At 36.1% G+C, this 18,419-nt stretch overlaps 1 protein-coding gene across 3 annotated transcripts in view; it reads right to left on the reverse strand.

The window, feature by feature from the left end:
• The window catches only part of PDCD6IP (programmed cell death 6 interacting protein), a 31,256-nt gene that overhangs the window by 9,971 nt on the left and 2,866 nt on the right, over positions 1-18,419 (reverse strand). Inside the window, exons 2-11 of one of the 3 annotated variants that reach the window (XM_062509850.1) lie at positions 14,950-15,004; positions 13,107-13,176; positions 9,134-9,261; positions 8,395-8,548; positions 5,132-5,232; positions 3,305-3,421; positions 2,264-2,486; positions 1,396-1,519; positions 561-738; positions 54-165 (exon numbers count right to left, since the gene is read on the reverse strand). In XM_062509850.1, the coding sequence (XP_062365834.1) occupies positions 54-165; positions 561-738; positions 1,396-1,519; positions 2,264-2,486; positions 3,305-3,421; positions 5,132-5,232; positions 8,395-8,548; positions 9,134-9,261; positions 13,107-13,176; positions 14,950-15,004 (1,262 nt within the window). Of the gene's footprint in view, positions 1-53; positions 166-560; positions 739-1,395; positions 1,520-2,263; positions 2,487-3,304; positions 3,437-5,131; positions 5,233-8,394; positions 8,549-9,133; positions 9,320-13,106; positions 13,177-14,949; positions 15,005-18,419 lie in introns of all 3 variants that reach the window. The other 2 variants (XM_062509846.1, XM_062509857.1) reach the window with 2 other exon arrangements.

Genomic DNA, 18,419 nt, shown 5'->3' on the forward strand with positions numbered 1-18,419 from the left:
GAGAACTACTTTACACTATCTTTAGAATCCAAAGCATAAAACATGGACTTTACCTGCCCTCAGAGGCTTATAGAGTTCATTGGATGGTGTTCTCTGCCAGCGTTCTTTGAATTTTGTTCGCAGGTCATTGTCTGTAGCTTCTTCTTCATCTAATAATCTCAGAGACTGCAAGAATAAAATGCTACATGCATTATGAGCTGTTGTAAACATAAAATAGCTTCAAAATACACAGCTAGGTAGAAAACAAAAACTGCCTATACATTCTTGTAAAATGTAATTTGAGAAAAACAGGCATGAATGGGACAAATCACTCAAATTTCTTTAGAATGCTTTTCCAATGCTTTCCCCTCTCCACCAACTTTTTTAAAAAGAAAGTATTTGTAAGGAAACATCCACATGTTTTTGTATGGGCTGAACACTTTAATAGCATATTTTGAAAGTTACAAGTGAAGTTATTAAAGTTACAAGCATTTTAATAATTGTGCACTGTTTCCATTGTCATTTAAAGCAAAGCATAGAGTGGAGATGTATTTTAGAATGTTTTAGGGTTTTGGTCTTACTTCATCTAGAATTTCTTTGTTCCTTTGCAGCAGTTCAGGCAGCTCTTTGATCAGCTGATCAACAGTCTCAATTCCCCCCTGCTCAATCACAGACTTCGACTTGTTCAAAATAGACTGAGGAACAGTATCACCAGACACATCTTCAATAGCAGCAGGAAGATTGAGGGAAGCCAACACACTGAAAAAGTCAACATGTTAAACAAATAACTTTAATCCTGAAAATAAAACTGCTATCTAAACAAACAACCACACAGTCAGTTATTATGGAAATGGAGTGTAACGTATGCCTAGGCTGAAATTTCAAACACACACCTCACTAAAAATACATTTCAAAGCTCTTAAAAAGCTAAAGAAATCCTAGTCTTTCAGCACTTACAAAACATGGCAAACATTTTAGGTAGTGACTGGTAGACAAAAGAAACAACTGCCTTAAGTTACATTGCTATCTCTCAGCTTGGTACAATTTTTTAATAATTATTTATTTTGAAGAACTTTTTTTTTTTTTAATGGCCATTGAAATGATGCCTTGGGTTTTGAAAATACTTCTCATTCTAGATTAATGGTACTGGAACTTTTTCTGAGCAAGTCCTGCACTCCTAAAAAATGAGGAAAGATGGAAGAAACATAAATACAACTTGTTTTTAATAAACTTTCAGATTTAATATCTACATAAAAGCGGTTCTAAATCCCCCTGTTATGATTTAAGTTTGCCATCCTACTATACAGTAATGAAAAAACACTGCTATAATCTGGACATCCACAGGCTGCAAGGCACCCAGGGCTTACAGGCCATACACAAGCCCTCTTAAATTTCTCAAGAGGAAGTCATATTTACCCATTTGCCAGATTTGTGGCCTCTCTCATCTGTGCTATTGACCTGTTTACCAGATCTGCCTTCCTCTGGTTATAAACGCTCACAGATTGCTGCACTTGCAACGGAACCATCTTCTCAAACAGGTCTGCAATTAAAGTAGTATAAATTACACAAGCTGCATTATGAACATAGAAGCACAAACATCTTGACAATTTTTTTTGTAGAGGTTGTACTACAGAGACTGACTTAAACAGCTTAATATACTCTCCTTCTACTCCCCAAGATATCTTAAAAAACAATAATCTATTCTTAAAGGCCTTTAGATTTCAGTTTTAAGGCTGAATTAAGTTTAAAATAATTTAAAGACAATATCTTTACACAAATTGCAGGGTTACAAATCAGACTTGACTTTAGGCTTCATTTCTAATTTTGTTTCATTAAAGGAAAAATATGAGAAAGATAAGAGAAAATGTTTTCACAACTCATCTGTAGAGCCAACAAAATGAAATTTTTCAACTTTATGGGTGACCTGCAACAAAGTTAGTTGATATTGCACAACTTGGTACTGTCCCCTACAGAACTTTTCCTTCTGAAATTGAAAAGACTGGTTTAATATAGAAATTTTAGATACAGAATTGCTGAGAAAACCGTAGAAAGACTTTAAGAGAACTGAACACTTCAGATAAGAATTTTCAACCTGTGCCTTATTACACTTATCATCAAGAACAATAACAACAAATTGGAGAAGCAGCAGTTTCAAAAACACAGCTGTACACTTCATAGAATGCAAAAATTAAACGTCTATTTTTTCATGGTACAAATGAACTTCATTGACCATGTGTTTCAACAAGGTAACAATTACCCTATGCACACCATACACTTTGCATACCAGTGAATTTCTGACTGAGTGGAACAACAACTGGAGTAGACTTCACAAGACTGGCTTTTCCAATGGACTCCAAATCTTTCAGGTCAGGAACCCGGTCATGGTAAATGAAGTCATTGTCTTTTCTGGCAGCTGCAAGTGCGCGGTTGATTTTGTCAACCAGATCTTTAACATTTATATATTCATCATAGCGAGATGCTACCGTTTTCACCAAATCTGCTGCATGCTAAAAACATTAAAATACAGTTAAAATAATAAATTTTCACTCTCTTTCATATATTCTTAAGAAAACAGATGAGCATACAAAAAGAGGCTTCAAGCTCCATATTTCACAAAGTTGATAAATGCATGACGGTAACTTTCAAGTCGTCAACACAATCACCTTCTATAAGTCTGTCAAATTTTCTGCATATCGGTAGATACACAGCACATGTATCTTCACAATCAGTTGAAGCAGCATTTCACATACCTATTTTCCAAAAGATCTGGGGACCTGGAGGAAGTAGTTCACTTTAGCCATTTTATTTTCTCTACTGTACTTAAAATACAAGACCACCTTATTCCTTTCAACATCTCCAAGTCCCTCTAGAAACCAGCTTTAGGGGGTGAAAAACTATAAAGACTAAAAAGAGAACTGTTTATATGATTTTTAAAAATTACTCAGCTTTAAAGCAGGATATCAGCAAAAATACTAGGTATAGATCAGGTAGACTTTAACCTTTGGGGGATTTTTTACTAACATTATGTAGGAAAATTTATCAACAAATCTGTCATATTAGCTGCACTGAGATATTAAGCCTATGTAAACAGATTTAACATGTCAAGCAGTATCAAGTTGCCCAAAATTCACTAAAACACATCTTTACAAAAGTTAGAGAGGTGCCTTGTCATCTTTGCATCTGGTAATAATTCAATTCATGTGATAAACATGATCAACAATTTCTGAATACGTTTCATTCTTAGTTATTTGGATTTCAGAACTCCAAACAGCTTTTCAGGATTTGAAGTTTTTTTTCATATTTTTCAAAGAAGAAAGTTACTCACCTGTAACCTCCCAATTTCTTCACCAAATTTCTTCTGTTGTTTTGCCAGGATAGATTGATGATATTCTGCATTGGCCTGCATAATGCAGTGCTTTGCAGCCAGAACAGGAAACACCTCCTGGAAATAAAAATACTGACCAGAGGAAAGTCCACCCACATAAACCACCACAGACAACAAGGGATGCAGGAAGAAAAAGGAAGAAGAAAAGGAAATTAGAATCACCCAATTAATGGTTTAGATAGGTTAAAACATTAGAGGTAAATGCCAGAGATCATGTGGCTTTGCATGGATTGAATATTTCTTTTTAAACTGCTGTTGTAAAATTCTTGGTGTCCATTATTTTAGATGAGCCATCATTTAAATTCAAGCCATGAAGTCACAACATTTACTTCAAAGATAAGAAACGCATGCATGTAGTAGAAAGGACAGTTGCAAGAACACTCCCAAACACCCCCAGACAAAGCCAAGACTGAGTTCTTATGAAATGGAGGTGGGTGGAAAGATAGGTCTTCTAGGGGTTTTTTGGTTTGACTGTTTTTTAATTAAAGTAATTACACTTAAAACAGCAGCAGGCCTATCAAGAAAGCAACTATAATTATGAAAGAATAAAGAAAGAAGACCAGTAACCACTGACCTGGAAACCAACTTAAAAGTCATTTTAGACTTTATATAAATGCACTTATCTTTGCAGGAGTACCAACCAAGATATGAAGAAAACATTACGCTACAGCACACAGACATGGTCTTATATTAAGGATTTGGCCTTACTGTTTTATTTCTTAAATCAAGGTGCACTGAAAAACCAGAGTGATGCTTTAAAGACCTCAGTATACAAAGACCTGCTTCTTCACATTTATGCAAATTTGCTGCTCCCCCAGAGATGGAAAAATAACATTTAAAAAGGGTAAATTTGGATGACAAAGCTGTCTGGAAGGCCTTGCAACAGGAGTCCGATGTAGCCAATCAACTTTGATGTCACACTCCTACACATGTAACTGTTCTCAGAGCTGGTGTTAACCAGCAAGTCTCATGCTCTTTCAAATAATCACTTGACAGATTAATTTGCAACCGGAACGAGGAGCAGATCTACAGCTTAGAAAGGTACACAATAATGAAAGAAAAAGTAATGGCTTTATTATATCTCACAGCCTGTCAAAAATCATCATGAACAATGTTAACACCTATATGAGAAACATTCAAGGAACACAAGAAAGATCTTCCTACCTCTTCCAAAACCAACAGCATTCAAATGAACAGTCAAGATTACATTGGGATATTTTACAAGTATCAAGACTCTTTTGGGGTAGTGCAAGAGAAGGCAAGCAGAAGGAGAAAAGACACGCACTGACTTCCAGTCATGTTTTTTGCTAACAGGTGAGTGAATGAGTACAGTAACTCTGTATTCATGCTGTACTCAACATAAGAGCAAATTTCACATGGAAACAGTGAGTCTAAGAAGCCAATTAAACCCAAATAGAAAGTGTTAGCTTGAAAACAGATTTAGCAAGGCATTAAGTTCTAAGAATACATCCCTAAATAACACCACAACCATTTCAAGTTAACTTTAATGAAATGCATTACAAATAAATTCACTTCATGTATTAAGATCTTATTAAAAAAAAAGCCCATACTTTTTTTGCCCCCTCGATTAATCACTGTTTTTCAAATTACAGGTTCATTTCCCTTAAAAGCAGCAATATGTCAGTTTGAGAATATATATTTTAAGTGTCTTTCATTAAGTCCATTGTAAATAGTAAGTTTTTCACAGTAACAACATACCTCTTGTGCTGGTTATGCCACCCCTCATTATTCCCAGGAGTTACTAACCTTGGGCAAAGTATCTTTATATTGACACTGTTTGTAAGCATCACCATAGTAATCTGCAGCTTGATTTGCTAATTTAGCTATAATACCATCTTTCATTTTATCTGTGGGGAGAAGGAGAAAAAACAAAGAACAATTAAGATCATCATCAGTTTTTATAACTGAACAGGTGATGATTTCATCTTCAAACAGCAATAACTGCATTTTAAGTGTACAGCTTTACATTGTAACTCAAAGGTGGGAGCCCATTCTTTCCTCTTGACATGCAGCAGCAGTTTCCAGAATTTCTACTTCAACCATGACACCAAAGGTTCAGTCAGCTGAACAAGGAATCTTCTGGGAGATGCAAGCATTTATGCACGATTAAGAGTGATGCTTTACCTCAAACCAATGGCAAGCTGCCAAAAAAGCCACAACAATCCCACTCAAAAGTCTGACAGCTTGCTCCCAGCCCTTCCTTGTGCCAGCACAAGCACTTATGTAGCCATAGTCAAAGAATTTAGCTGAAGCCTAGTTAGCAAAATAGGTTTTATTTTCAGCAGGATCTGTTCCTAACACAAATCCATGTCAGAACTCTGAAAAACTGCAACAGAGAAGGGACTGGTGCTTTCCATTGCAGTCCATACCACTGTGAACTTACAGCAAATGTAGAAACACCATTCCAAAGCAGAAAAAAACACAGCTCCTCAAAGTCCTATACAGTATTCCTATCAGCACATGTGCCTATCTGCAGTGGTATCACCTGCCGCACATCCTTATCCTGCTCCTAAAGCTAAAACTGCTAGAATAGGAATGTTCTGCAACTATCTCCTTTTATAAAGGAGATAAAGATAACCTCTGGCCTGCACTAGCAATTCAGCCTTCCAAGACAAGGCAGGCAATCAATGCAAACACTGGCTATCCACTCTAAAGAGCTGCCCTTGGAAACAAGCAACCCCTAACTCCAGTGACCCTTAGGTCATACTGATGTCAATACTGTGGACTACGGAGAGATTAGGAATTCTGCAGAGTATGCTTATCTGCCAAAATTCAACCAAAAGAATTCCCAAGTGGTCTGATCATACCTGCATATTCATACATCTATCTACAACATTTCAGACATAAGCTGTTATATATTACATTTCGCGTCTATGAGGTAAACATGTTTAAGGTATGCCAGAAAGATCTTTTCACTGTGGAACAGGATTTAGAGGACAAACTGGGAGAAAATAGCTTATGAAATATACCACCTTTCTTCTTTGCTAGAATGTTCCTGTCTGGTGCAGTACATACTTAATAAAACCAAACCACACAAAAAACCTTAAATAACTTTTCTTTCTAGCTCCACCAATTCTGCAGTAGTTACATCTTCCTTCCTATAGCTGGACCATTAAGAAAGGAAAAAATACAGGCATATTAACTACATTTCCATTAACAAAGAAAATGTTACACTCATTTATCCATGCAGAGAACTCAGAACATATCTTTCACCATCAGAGGCTTTAGTTATTATTCAGGTATCTTTAAAATATTGCAGCTACAATGTAAGCCCTAATTCAGAAGAGCAAACATGTTCAGACTTAAAGACATTTAAAGAAAACATTAGGAAAGGCTCAGAAATTAAAATAACTAGCCTGTAGTTGTGTAATTTATAACCAATTTGGCTTTTGCCAAATAATTCTGCTTTCTTTCAACTTCAAAATAAACTCAGTTCTATCAGAAATACCACTGTAGCTGGTAAGCTGATAAATGGACTATCATGTGAGAGAAAACCCAGAAAATTCCAAGTAAGGTAAAAAGTCAATGCATCAAAAAGCTTAATTTCTGTTCTGAGATCTAACTCTGAAGGATTTGTGTTTGAAAAATACATTTTTCAAGTTAAACATGTATCAAACATGATTCTTCACAAAATGTCTTTCCCCTCAGAAAAAAGAACCAAAATCCAGCATAATCAACAGCCTTCATAATCAGATGATTATTAACCTTACTGTCCTTCAAACACTGTCAGTCTTGTGGTCTTAGGAGTAATCACAAAAATCTTCAGTTCACTGGGCAAATCTGCGGTTTGGATTAGCTTTGCTTTGTCTTTTTTATGTTTTTGAAAAGAAGAAATCAAGATGGTGACAATCAATTTGTCATACAAAATGAGGGAAGCACCTGCTCCATTCCTGAAGAAACATTTCAGGCATTTCTTGTACAAATTTATTTCAAAGCAATGTCCAATCAGCCAGAGACTAAAATACCACTATCAGCATGATAAAGAACAAACATAATTTATCAGCTGGCTGAAGGACGACAGTTTCTTGTCAAGATTCTTCTAAAGGAAGAAAGGCTACAAGAATTTTCAGGGATCTTCCCTGTGAAGACAAGAAATATTGCAGTTAAGATAACCCACATCTTTGTCCAAAGTATTCCAAATTATGTCAGGAGAGAGCCATTTGTGATCAATCACATTTGACATCTATGTCCTTATTTCTACTTTGTAAGTATCTGTAACTTTTAGATAAACAACATTTTCTGAACAAAGAGAGAAGAGCAGAAGAGTAAGAAACTGTATCAAAGATAGTACCATTCCACTGAAAAATTCTTTGAAGCATAAGTTCTTTAACAGCTGTATTAAGATAGCTAGATTGCAAATGTGTATTTCACAATCAACTCTTAACATCTAGGGAACTTATTTTTTGTTCTACCTGCAGAATTCCCTGAGTTCAACTGGGCATTCTAAAAGATTTGGTCAAAGAGCTCCTCTTTAAAAGCAGGACCAACAAAACAGAATTTGTTTCCCTTCAACTCTTAGAAAAACCCCTTTGTTTCTAGCACAGTAATTTCTTTTTAAATTCTCATAAAATAACTCCTTAGACAAAGGAGAAGGGGAGTACTTATAAAATCCCTTATGCACCATTTTTGGTACTCTCAGCTCTTTCAGAGAATGTCTTTTGTTTTCAAAGGGGGAAGGGAAAAAATATAATCCAGTAATATCATTTGTAAAGATGGAGACTAATGGTTTTGGACATAAAAAAGCAGGTAGGAGAACTGCACTGCCAGGTGAACCTTAGACATATTCTTAAGGGACATCTGTATTCTGTGTTTAATGACCTGCAAGGAGCATGGGGAGTATCAGAAAATGCAAACAAAAACTTCTGAAACACCCTTGATGTATTGTAATTTTACTTTTTTTTACTATACTAGTGTCATTAGTGTAGGCTCTTCGTAATTTAAAACACTTCCAATTTTTTGGGGAAGTTGCAACATGTACTTAAATAGACAAGCCAAAAACTAAAATATACCTCTTGTCGCTTTCAAAAAAAAGACTTCTTGGGCTTGAGCCAGCATAATAAGACTGAGAGTCCCAACTGTGTCTGGAGAGATGTCCACTGTAGGTTCTCGATTCAAGGCTGACAAAACTGTGTCTTTAATGTGTTGAAAAGCACCACTAGCAAACTAAGTAAAACAAAGTAACATTATCATCCATTCTTTACATATATATTTTCTCATTAAGAAATATAATACATATAAAAATACAAAAAAAAAAGTTTATTTGGTGTATGATCTCCCATTTATTGTTTAGCCACCAAAAACAACTTCTTGTGACCTCTTGTTCTTGTAGCCACTTACAATGAGACAATCATCATGACAGACTCCAAATAATATTACACTGGTTACACCAAACAGCCTAAGATTTTAACACATTCCAGAAAGAAGTAAGGTTATTACTGTAATACTTGTGAAAACTAGAATTTATACTAGCTAAAATTATTAAAGCTTAAGGTGAAAGTTTAGTTACCAGCTTGCTTGAGGAAGGGGGTATAGGGAACTCTATAGAATTGTATCCTCCAAATCTGATAAACAAATATGTGACAAGACCAGGTACAATCCAGTCAATCCATCTTTGCAGTTAAGAGCATGAAAATATGTACATATATATTTTAGCATATGTTTACATAGTTTTAAAATTGAGATATACTTGTTTAATGTTCTAAGAATACGAATTCTGAATTCCTGAACAGATGCAGGGAGCCTCTGTACCTGATAGTGCTTAGCTGCAACTTTCAGTCCTTCATCATTATCCAGATTCTGTTCTGCTGCAATCTGGCTTGCCAGTGCTCCACAGTTGAACAAAACACAGGTCTTCTCGTATCCCAAACTTGCCAGAGCTGCAGGCAAGACAGACAGCCAGACTTTTAAGAAAATAAACTTCAGTTCTCTAGCATCCTGCAAATGAGGCCAACACTATTATCAGCAAAGGTATCAACAGTTTCAAGTAAAAACAAACAAAACCCCAATCTTATTGAACTTTTCAAGCTGAATTAGTCTTCATTCTGAAGGCTTTAGAAAGTCTAATTTAGTACTGTCACAAAATGTTTCCACGTGAGCAACTACAGAAATTGATATAAAGCATAAAAGCAATAGCATGAAAACATATACAAAAATAGTTTTGAAGTCTTTCTAACTAGAGTGCAGCTTTTTGGCCCTTGAAGCATTACCAAGCAGTCATCTGAAATATGAACTTGCATACATTAATCATTTTGCAATAACTGACCAATTACAAAGACTTTTACATGTTCAGTTTTCTATCTATTGAAATGTAGGGAATTTTTCACCTTTAAAGCTATTGTTTCAGGCTAAAAATGCTGACAAATATATCCTTTATGAATGTACTCAAACAGTTAAGGATTTGCTTCATTAAAATTTGATCTCAGTAGACAGCAGCATAGACTGTCCAGAAACAACTCCTCCCTGGCAGTACTTCATAGGTCCAGAGGATGGAGCCCACACTTCTAGAACTAGAAATACCTGAACAGGAACCATTTTGATTATTAATTGCTTTCAAAAGGTTAGCTGCCCTACGCAAGTGCCTGACAAAAACAAATACTATAGATATTAGTCTCCTACTAGTGTCAAAGTGTCCAAACAGTCCTCTTAGAGGACTCTTAGTCCTCCAAGAAGTGACAACTAGTGAATTTTCAATTTTACAAACCCAGGTACAGTTATCCTTAAAACATGAAGGTACTAAAGGTGTACATTTGTTTCATTTCACTGACATCCAGCTTCTTATACAGCTAAATATTTATCTAACACCTTTTTGAAGCTTCTATGCTAATGCTTACTAACCTGCACTAACTTTTCAACAAGCAAGCCTAAATCTGACATCCTATTTTTCCCGTTTGTTTCCAAGTGAGTTGCACTGTCACTATTTTACCGTGATAATCTCCCTTTATAAATTTATTTTCCAGAATTTTTCTAAGAATAAGGTCTTGAACTCAGACTTTGAAAAGACTAAAACAAAAGACAGGAAAGAAAATAAGGCTTGAAAGTTTGTGAAGTGCAGAATTACTTTGTACTCTGGACTGCACCTCAAGTGTGATTTACTCTAGCAATACAGACTTTCCACAGACTCACATGTTTACGGCACCACCTATTAACTTTGTCAATATAATTCAGATAATATGCCATGCTGTGAACTTGGTCACTTTTCAACTGTGACAGATATTGTGACTTTTCAAGCAGTCACAGTATCTGTCAGCTAACACTGTGACACAGACTTTGGATCCAGGGCAGGTGGGAAGCAAACAGTTCAGCACCACAGCAAGAGCCAGAACTCTTAAGTCACATCCCTGCATCTTGTTGCCACAGAAGTCTCAGGACTTTTACGCTGAATTTCTACCTAGAAACTCCTCTTAGACTTCTAAAGAAATTTTGCTTCCTTGATTACAGATAGCTTTGTTTTACACTGAGAAACCTCACCACCAATTCTGATCTCCTTTTCTTAATTTCTTTCCACCAAGATCTGCTTTAAAGGTTCAAAATGACCCTTATCCCAATATCCCTTAATCTAAGTTAAAAACTTCTTTGGTATTTGACACAGACTGCTGCATAAATATCTGCCCATCTACCTCACAGATTATTTCGACTAGTATATAATTAACCTGCAGACAAGAAAGCTTCCTCAAGCTGCAGTAATAGCACATTTATTCAAAGTCTTATAGTAATCATCATTGTTATGGCTACTGATTCTTTTTTTCTCATTATTACTATAGATCTCTGGTGATTCACAGACTATGTTTACATAATAACTAAATATTCTGAACTTTACAATGAAACAGATTCAATCCTCATTAAATGTTAGGCCCAAAGAAAGAACAAACCAAATTCTGAGGAGAAAAATAAAAACAACAACAACAACAAAAAAAAAAAAAAAAAAAAAAAAAAAAAAAAAAAAAAAAAACCACACCAAAAAAACACATCTTCAGGAAGGTTTCCAATTACCCAGGACTTCTTAGAACTGTTGGGACAGAAAGCAAGGATCACCTGAGTATGTATGCATAGGTATCTGGTACATTGTTACAGATACAATTCACATGAGCACAACTGTTAGCATGTGTATTTAGAACACAGAAAACTGCAAAGACTTCCAGTAGCTGCTAATGGAGAGCTGCTGTCTTGGGGTGACTTCATATTGCTTCTATCCCCAGTTGTCTGTTCTGTTGGTGTTGAATATTGAGTTCTGCAGCTTTAAGACTCGCTCCAGGAGTGAAGGGAGAGAGAAGATGTGCAGAGTTCGTTATCAGAGACTGCACTTGCTCCCCCGCATCCTTCACACAGACTCTGTTCTCTGCAGTGGACAGCAGGAAAGAGCTCTCCTTTGCTTTTGGTTGTTTTTCTTCTGGCTAGCTGAGGCAAAGTTCCCTGGACTGTGGATTTGCTTTCCTTTTTCTTGGAATGTTCAAACCTGCTCTGGACTGAGAACCCCGAAGAGCACCAGAAGCTCACACCTGTGTCACACCAGGCCTGGACTGGGCCGTGGCATTTCCCAGTGCCAGAGGGACTGAGAACAGCCTGAGTGAGCTGGGCTGCAATCCACAGAACGGACTCTTCTGAATTTGTCATCTCTTCAGAGGGGTGAGAGGTTTTGCTGTTTAGTACTGTTCATTTTTGTGCTGGGGAGTGCTTTGCCTGTTAAATAAACAGGTTTTTTTCCGCTTCTCTCTGAGGAAATATTTTTCCCCAAACCCAGCTGGGAGAGGGACTGCTTGAATCTGTTTCCTAGAGGGACTTCATTCAGAGGTCTTCTCCCAAACCTGCCCTAAACCAGGACAGTTGTATAAAGTAGGCAAAAACTTTAGTAAAAATAAAACCAGAGTGAAGTTCAAATACTTTTTCCAGGCTTTGTCTAAAACTTTAAAACTGCAATGGTCATCTTGCAATGCCAATCATGATGAACACTTAGGTATAAAGAGAAATACTAAAGAATGATGACACACAACTGAACCGTTCCTCACTTATTCAAAAAGGAGTCTTACTTCTATACTGGCAAGTGTCCCAAAGCCATTTCATGACCCTGAATTTGTAGTGCAGAATTGTCCCTCTATGACTAAAACAAATCTGACTCAAACTCACTATGTTCATGTGGAAAAAATACAGGGGTTCTTTTTTCCACATGTTCAAATCTGTATGACATAATTCAGAAAGAAGTGATAGAAGAGTAATTTTGGAGCACAGGCAAATAATTTCATTCTCTTGAACAAAATGTGGTATGAAGACTAGGTTACTGAAGCCAGCTACCATCACTCCCCTTCTGGAACAGACTCACTCACTCATAAGCACACTTCATAATGATCTTACTCATTTAGAACAGGAAGAGCTGCATTACCCAAAATCTACTGAACGTGAATGTTAACGTTAACATAAACAATTTTGATTAGTAGCAATTGGAGTTGCTCCCAGAAAACATCTGAGAAGCAGACAGTACAGCTACTCTCAGACCACATATGTAAACGTGCCCCTGGAAATCTAATATAAAATCTCAATTTTGTAAAAATTCTTTGCATGGTGCTTATTTGTTCATTATCAATGTTGAAGTGATGAATTTGTTACCAATATAGTTGAATTCATTTGAAAGATATGTTGAGAACACTAGAAAGACTATTAAATCTACTACATAGAAATATTCTCAAAGTTTATTATCATTAATACTTGATTTTTTGGTACATTCACATACCCAATTTGGCAGATCCTCCAAAAAGTGATCCTTTATCAAAAGCATCTTTCCACGTAAATGTTACACAGACCTGGAAGTTGTGAAAAAGAAAGATCTTCACCTCTAAAACCAAATATAATCTTAAAACACCCCGAATTTATGCATTTAACCCTTATATTCTAATGGTATGAAACCTTTCATTCACCTCTTGGAACACTACAAACATTCTGGAAGTTTCAGGAAATCTTCAAGAAGTACTCAAAACAAAATTATGCTACATCTTCTTCTTCCTGTTAGTTAGTCCAAAACATTTCAAGTAGACAAGACAGAAATTCTCAGAATTATTTTTCAGCTCTGTTCATATTCTGAGCAATAGATAAATTTGTTTCTGAACAAGATACTCCTCTCCCAGTAAGTCTGATGGGTTGGTATAATCACAGTTTAAGGAAACCATCCAATCAGGCAGTTTCCAGCGTGCCAAATTACGTATCTGGATCTGTGTATTTGGATCTGTTGCACAATAGCAAAATCTACTCATTACTATGAGTGAATTCAATAGCAGCTTTATCAAGAGATGCCCTCAGGAAAGAGAACACAGACAGAAACAGTGTGTTTTATTTATACTTCCAGCACATACTTCAGAGGCAATGAAAATACTTAATACAATCTGCTTTCAAAGTTCCACAATTCAATTCCTTATTCACCTGATCAAGTAATTGTAGGCAACTGGTATCAAACCAGAAAAGATGGTGAACTTCCTCAGTTTAAAGTGCTTTGGGAGAATTATTTCAGAAAGAGCAACAGCTTTTCTTGATAGTATATTTTCATCTAGCAGCAGTGCTAGCGCAGGATATTCTGGTCCCCAGCTGCATTGCTGCTTCCACTGACTATTTCTCCCCTTAGGTGGAACAGTTTACAGACATGCAGATCTTGCTGTCTAAGTTTTCCAGTTTTCCTTGTCTCAGGGTTTGTAGATTACTATAGCAAAGGATTTGCTCACTTAAAACCAATGTGTAGCTCTTGGCTGCAAGCAAATGCAGCTACATGGAAAACTCACATAGAAGAAAGATTCAAATTACTTTTAACCTGTAATACTGAAAGGAAATTTTCCTTTTAATAATAATATCACCATTTAAGTATGATTTGTTGATTTGATAAAGAAATAAATTCTGTCATATTTATAAACACATTGAAAGAAAACCCACACCTTATTCCAACAAAATACAGGAGCCTACAGATCTACTCCAGCCTCCACCTGAAGAAGCCTTCAATAGGAAAAAGTTAAGCTGAATTTCTCTCTAGAGACATGATTCTAAAGAAATATGGTAGGAAAAAAAACCCAAACCATAATGAACACTATACCTATATAAAAAATACGTCATGCAGAGGCAGGAATAAAGTGATAAGCTCTTAAATGGATTATTCTATTAACTGTTGTGAAGGAAACATCTGTTCTGCTTCAAAAAACAAAGACCATATTACATCCATTTCCACAAGTTTTCCCACAGAAATTACGAATTTAAGATCCTTTAGAACATAGTATGAAATAGACTTCTTGGAAAGCAGAGTTGAAGAGGAATCAGCACAGCCCAACTCTTTCTGCCCTAGAAGACAAGCAATAAGCAGCCAAAGCCAAAATGTTTCTCAATCTGTAAAACAAAAGCAATTATGGCCACTAGAGGTGAAGTTTCAGCATAGACTGTATGCGAACACTGACTATAAAATAAACAGAGATTACGAAAAAGTAAGGCTCAGAGAGATCAGATATCTTGTTCAATAAAACTACTCGCTAGAGAATCAGGTACAGGCTTGGAAGTCATACATCATAGGTGCCAGAATTCAGTAACTGATTTGGCAGTCTTACCTGATTTTCAGAGAATGGAAACTTTGGTTCAATTGAACACAGCTGATCATAGTATCTACAAAAAAAAAACCACAAAACAAAACAAAAAACGGAACACACAGCTATTAGATAAATGAAATTAATAGTTTTGGCTTATCAAACTAGCATATATGCTAGGGAGAAAGGCACAAAAATCCTACACACAAGTTAAGAAACTCATTTGTAGCAATGGAGAATTTGCAGGATGGACAATTTCTGTCTAAAGGGATTTTTTTCAGTAGAGGAACAAGTTCAGCAGGAGGTAGTTTTTCACAGATAACATGGGAACCCTGTCTCAGTCAGAAGTAAAACAGTATCACAGACAAAATTGATCCAGATATCACTACCAGATGGATGGTGGATTAGAAAAGACTATCATGCAAAGGGGTCCCTGTATACATACAGGCAGAAAATGAGTACATTAAGTCATGGTGCAAAAGTAAATTAAATACAGCATTAAACATAATATTGACATGCTACAACACTGTACTGTCCTGATCTGAACATTAGAACCCAATTTCAATGTCTTTTAAATAGATGCCATTTGTCCGGCACAGTATCAACAGGAAAGACTAATCATTGATAAAATTCTTTAGTTGTAAACTTAATTTTCATTGGGATATATTCCAGCAGTCACAGTGAATTAAACCCACAATTTCTCTGTATCATTATTTTGTCTAGTCACAGTGGAAGATCTTTAGGGAATTATACCAGAAAGATAATATACTGAGTATAGATAGCACAATCCCTCACACAATCTATCCAGGCAACAGTAAGGAATACAAAGTTTTCACCTGTGGTGCCCTACACTGGCACCATTTGTTAAACATGACAGGCTGGATGCAGAAAGTGAAATCTTAAGACTGCTGAGAACACATAACATGTGAAACCTGCTTCCTATACTCTACGCTTCCTGTAGCACTGGCCACACAGGTATATGCTCAACATTATATTGGTCAAATTGTTTTATAAAGAATTTATATTCCCAATATACAAAACACCTTGGAGTAATGGCTTTCAGTCTGTGAAACAGGACAAACATACCTCCCAGCTCCTTACACTGTTAAATACTGACCACAACAGATACAGGCATGAGATGCATGTACAAGACCTGTGTTATACAGACAATAAATGTTCGTTTAAAAATTCAGTAAAAATTTTTGAAACTCATATACAGTAAAAATAGTGTTAGTGTATTTTTCAGTTAATTGTGTCTGCCAACGTGTATCAGACTACAGGTTAATGAGTTCAACTGAACCACTGCAATTTAAGATACAATATACCAAGCCATATCAAAAACTACAATAATCTGCAACAGCAACAGGACTTCCACAAATAACTGAACTGAAAGAAATTGCTTGCAAAGCTAAAAAAACAGTAGGCAAATATTTACCATGAAGGCAATTTAATCAAGATTAAATGACTTACCAACTTTGTGAAAGGTATAGTTAAAAAATAACTAGCCCTGAAGACCACTGCAACTTATATATTTAAATATACTTCCTCCTTTGCCTTTGAATGGTCTCAACACACTTGTTCTCACATAGCATCACAAAAGGAGACTTTGCATGCTGTCTCCTCTGGACTCAATTTGTTAACCAAAAGCCGCCACTAAAGCCAAGCTGTCTTCCCACATTCCACGATTACACTGTCCTCATCTGCCGTGAGGATGGAGCAAATGAGCAAATCTTGTCAAATGTCCCTGTGAAGCTGGGTGCGCCCAAGCCTTGTCTCCCTGCAAACAGACTATTCTTTGTGTCAACATAACAAAAAATAAACCAGAGAGGTGTATACTCCTCTAAATAGGGTTTTTTGTTTGGTTAGTTTTAAACAAGTTCAGAATTTATATTACTGTTTTCTTTACTATTTTAAGCATATGATATTTCTTCTTATTGGAGAACTTTAAATTCTACTCAAGATTTAAGAGCTCTTCAAAACTCTGCAGACAAAAAAAAAAGTCCCAGAACATAACCATGTCAAATTTTTTAGTTCTTTAAAAATAAATGGTATAAATATAACAGTATGCATAAAACTAAACATGTAAAAATGGTAAATGAAGATGTTAACCACAGAACAGCATAAAACTGTAAGTAATACAGAAGGAGAAGCCACAAAGGATGCACAAGTCAGTTATATACAGAAGACGACAGTAAATACAAAGGTGTGATTTAAAACTAAATTTTCAGTAATTTAAACTATCAAGATACAGAGAACACAGGGCACAACATAGAGGAGTGCTATGTTTGGCTGTGCCAGTGAGGAACTACAACTGCAGCAGTGAACGGGGGGGGGGGGGGGGCACATGTCAGCAACATAGATCTAGAGCTCAAAATACAGCAATCTCTCATCAAAACTAGTATTATACACTCCTAAACGCTAGTAAAAAAACAGCCATCAAATGAATGGAAAGTCAAGGTTTAAATTAGAATTTAACTAAAATACATGTACTGCATTAAACTCAAATACTGTGCCTCCTCCAAAGAATCAAAAAGAAAGATCTCCTTCAAAAAAGAACAAAAATACCAAAGCTCTGGCTTTGCTCTTCAAGATAAGAACCGGAGTCCTGAACTCACAACTGGAAACCACAACTGCAACTTTCAGCTCTAAGAGAATTTGAGCAGTCAAAATAAAACCACGCACTCTCCCACCCCTGTTCTTTTTCAAGATTTTCTTTTTTAAAAACAACTGAAGGAGTTGTTAGCAAAATTAAAACAAGTAAACTTGCACCAATATTCCATGTCTCCAGAAAAAGGAAATTAAGTCCAGGCTATCTTTAATATTGGAGGAAACAAGGAATCCCTTGAAGTTATAATTATACTCAGAGAAAAAAAAAAAAAAAAAAAAAAAACAGAAAACCACCACTAAATCAAATCTGCTATGACAGAATTTAAGGAGAAACATCTGTACCAAGCTCACCTGCATCACCATCAGAACACTCATTCTCACAAAACAAAGAAAGCTTGGAAGCAGGCTGAGGTCTTTCCCAGCTACCCAGTGAAAAGGGGCACTGTCAATCTCAAATGCTTCTCCAAGAGAAGCATTTGCATTCAGCAGTTGAACAACAGTACACCACACCCTTTCAAGCTTTAATGGTCAATGCTCGTCTAGGAAATGTGGCTGCAACAGAGTTCATTTCTTCCATAAAAGAAAAAAAAATCTGTAGTGATTACACAGCAAAACAAGGCTTCCAGAAATTACAAAACCATGGGCAAATCCTAGATTAGCTGGCATAAGACTAATCCCTCATTTCCTAACAGTTAAATGGTCTACAATGCTCTACTAGGTATTATGGTCTATAAAAAGCCACAAGGAAGTAGAACTATGCAAGCGATAGCCATGTTCTAATAAGTTCTTCTAACCTTACTTCACCAACAAAGTTTTCAACTCCAATGAAATTAAACATTAAGACTGAGTAGTGCTCTTAAATACCAAAAGGAAAACACTGGAAGTTG

This window comes from Cinclus cinclus, chromosome 1 (genome assembly GCF_963662255.1).
Source record: "Cinclus cinclus chromosome 1, bCinCin1.1, whole genome shotgun sequence".
NCBI lineage: Eukaryota > Metazoa > Chordata > Aves > Passeriformes > Cinclidae > Cinclus > Cinclus cinclus.